The following is a 2,722-nucleotide window of genomic DNA, read 5'->3' on the forward strand; positions in this document are numbered from 1 at the left end:
TGTTATGATGAGTCAGGAAAACTGGTTGGCAAGTTTGTCACAAGACAAGGTAGTCTTGGTCTTGCCATCTTACGAATAACAGACATGTGAGTATTTGTACTAGTGTGTGTATGTAGTGTGTGTGTGTGCCCCCCCCCCCCGTGTGTGTATGTGTACACATGCTACATACGCAGTCTATCCCTAGTAACAATTGCTGTTTTTTCCTTGAACAAGATACTTTAATCTAGTCTACCCATCTGGTCACCTGCAGTAATAGTCCACGTACGGTACGTATCACTCAAATGTACGAGACAATGTTGCATTTGAGTGGTACTGTATCGCATGGTTTGGGCGTTCTGTCATGGCCTTGTAGGCAGTTAAAACTACAACTTACACACATTGGAATGTCATAACAATGATTTTGTTCATTGCCAAAGTAAGGGATTTTCTAATAGATTACCATCATTCATCTCTTGTTTCACTACTTTTTTTTATCACTTGGATCCCTACTTGGGTGTGGCTTTTCATGCTTTGTTTTTACCAATGTATTGATCAATCACTAAAAGTACAGCTAGACCATTAAGGAACATGTTCCTTGATTGTTATTGGTCCAGCTAGTTTGTAAAAGGTCGTACCATGCAGTCTACCAACTGTATAACATAAGAACCCCAAAAGGCACATACCATTATTAAAATAATTGTCATAATGATGTGTTGTTTAGTCTCTAGCCTTGTGATCAGGCAGGTTTTGGTGATCTTTTACAAAAATATTATATTATTATCATTAAAGTACCTGGTAAAGGCAGAGCCTGTATACCAGAAGACCTTATAAAGACCTAAGATGTTTATATTAACTGCACTAAGTATGTTTGAAAAGTAGGAGAAAGAAGAAAAAATCCATGACTGGACCTGGGCAGCCTCGAACCTGCAGCCATCCAATTAACGCTCGAACGCTTACAGGAGTCTGCCAGGCGGTCAGGATATTTTCTTCTTACTATTTTCATGTATTTGTATCCATAGGAACTCTAGAGAGTGACTTATTATCTCTAAGTACCCCAAGTGGAACCAAATGGACATTGTTTTATTATCATTAAAGTACCTGTTGGTGCATGTATGGGTTTTGTTTTGATTTAATTAGATATGGCTATATGTATGGTACCTTTTGCCGTTCAAGATATTTCTAGAGTGGTTTTTAGAGGTGTAATTTTGTGAAGCATGCGTAATTTGGAGGGAGGATCCCTACTATACAGTACTATTGTACTGTATGGGTATAACATAATAGAATAGTAGCTACTGGCTGTTGAATATCGGATTGTTCTATTAGATTATCTTGATATTTTTATCCTATATTTGAAGTGTGGTCTGAACCTCTCTGCTTGAATATTTGACAATGCCTCAGGTTGTTACTTATGTTTCAAGCAGAGACCCAACTGTATGATAGTGGGGAACCATCCACAGTGGCGTACCATACTGCTCAAGTGTAACGTAATCTCGCAAGAGTGCGAGTAATTAAAAAAACTCACTAATTAGCATGGCACCCATCCTGTTTTGTTTGGGAGGAACACTCTTGAGCAAAATGGGTGCCACACCATTTAATTAGCAAGTTTTTTAATTTCTCACACTCTCGCAAGACAATGTTACATTTGAGTGGTAGTGTAAGTGGTCCAGGCCCCAGGGGATCATTTGTGGCAGTCTTAACTGGGGCCGCCAAGAAAATTTATGGGGCCCACCGGCCCAGGGCAAATTTAGAATGTGGGGCCCCTATAACTGATATAGCTAGCTAGATTAGGCTGACTGCTCTATTAGGGTATCTCGAGCTTGAATTTTATAGTAAGTTTGAAACACTGTACCCTCTGAAATTGAGTGTTACAGTTTGTTAGAGCTAGTAGTTACTATAGCTGAATATTTCCTGACTGCTGTATTAGGGTGACTGTTCTATTAGAGTATCTTGATCTTGATGAAAAAGTCAGTGTCACGGTGCTCTATATAAGCTCCTTATAAGATATATTGCAAGTAATGGTTTGCTGCCTCTGGAAATACACTCATTGACCTTACTGGGTAATAATAGATGGTATCTCTTACTGTACGTGTCTTCGAGTCTACAGGGAAGATTTACATTGCTGTATGTTCATTGTATGCGTGGATATTGGTCACAACCAATCCCAGTTTTTTGTGGGTCCAGTTCCACCAATGAGACTTGGTACAGTCTTGTGGGACACTTGTCCTGTCCTTATGCCTGGTACAAGATGATTTGGTTTCTGGGTTGTGTAAATAAGAGATAAAAGTATTTCTTTTTGTAGAAATCTGGTTGAGTACATGGTACGACTGTGTATAATTTCTTTAAATTGTGTAACATCAATATTATATGCACACATGAACACTCTATCAGAGTTTTAATATACCGAACTATGTTTGAGGTGTATTGTGTTACGTCGCCTTATATTCTTCAGTGGAGAGAAGCAGATCATGGTTACCACTAACAACGGTGATAAGGTCACACTTCACCCGACCATCCCTCAATGGTGGCCTTCAACTTCAAAATGATAATTTATTGTGTGTACATATTTATATCACAGTTTGTATATTTACATAATTAATGCTGTGTATGGTGGCAGGTCCAGGTAGCGGCGTTCAGTAACGCAACTTTCACTAACAAGTGTGACATTGCTTAAGTCATCAGAGAATGAAGGCGCTTTAATTTGATGAACGCGCTTTAATTTGATGAACGCGCATTGAAAATAAAC

The 2,722-nt window shown here is 38.8% G+C and overlaps 1 protein-coding gene across 2 annotated transcripts in view; it reads left to right on the plus strand.

Annotated features, from left to right (window-relative positions):
* LOC136269304 (putative transferase CAF17, mitochondrial) overlaps nt 1–2,580 on the plus strand; it is a 13,041-nt gene extending 10,461 nt beyond the window's left edge. For both annotated transcript variants that reach the window (XM_066064846.1, XM_066064845.1), the window contains exons 8-9: nt 1–86; nt 2,429–2,580. The exon at nt 1–86 is cut by the window's left edge and continues 31 nt beyond it. In XM_066064846.1, coding sequence (XP_065920918.1) covers nt 1–86; nt 2,429–2,522 — 180 coding nt within the window. In that variant the 3' untranslated portion in view covers nt 2,523–2,580. The remainder of the gene's footprint in view (nt 87–2,428) is intronic.
* The last annotated feature ends 142 nt before the right edge of the window (nt 2,581–2,722 follow it).

Source organism: Dysidea avara, chromosome 10, assembly GCF_963678975.1.
Source record: "Dysidea avara chromosome 10, odDysAvar1.4, whole genome shotgun sequence".
NCBI lineage: Eukaryota > Metazoa > Porifera > Demospongiae > Dictyoceratida > Dysideidae > Dysidea > Dysidea avara.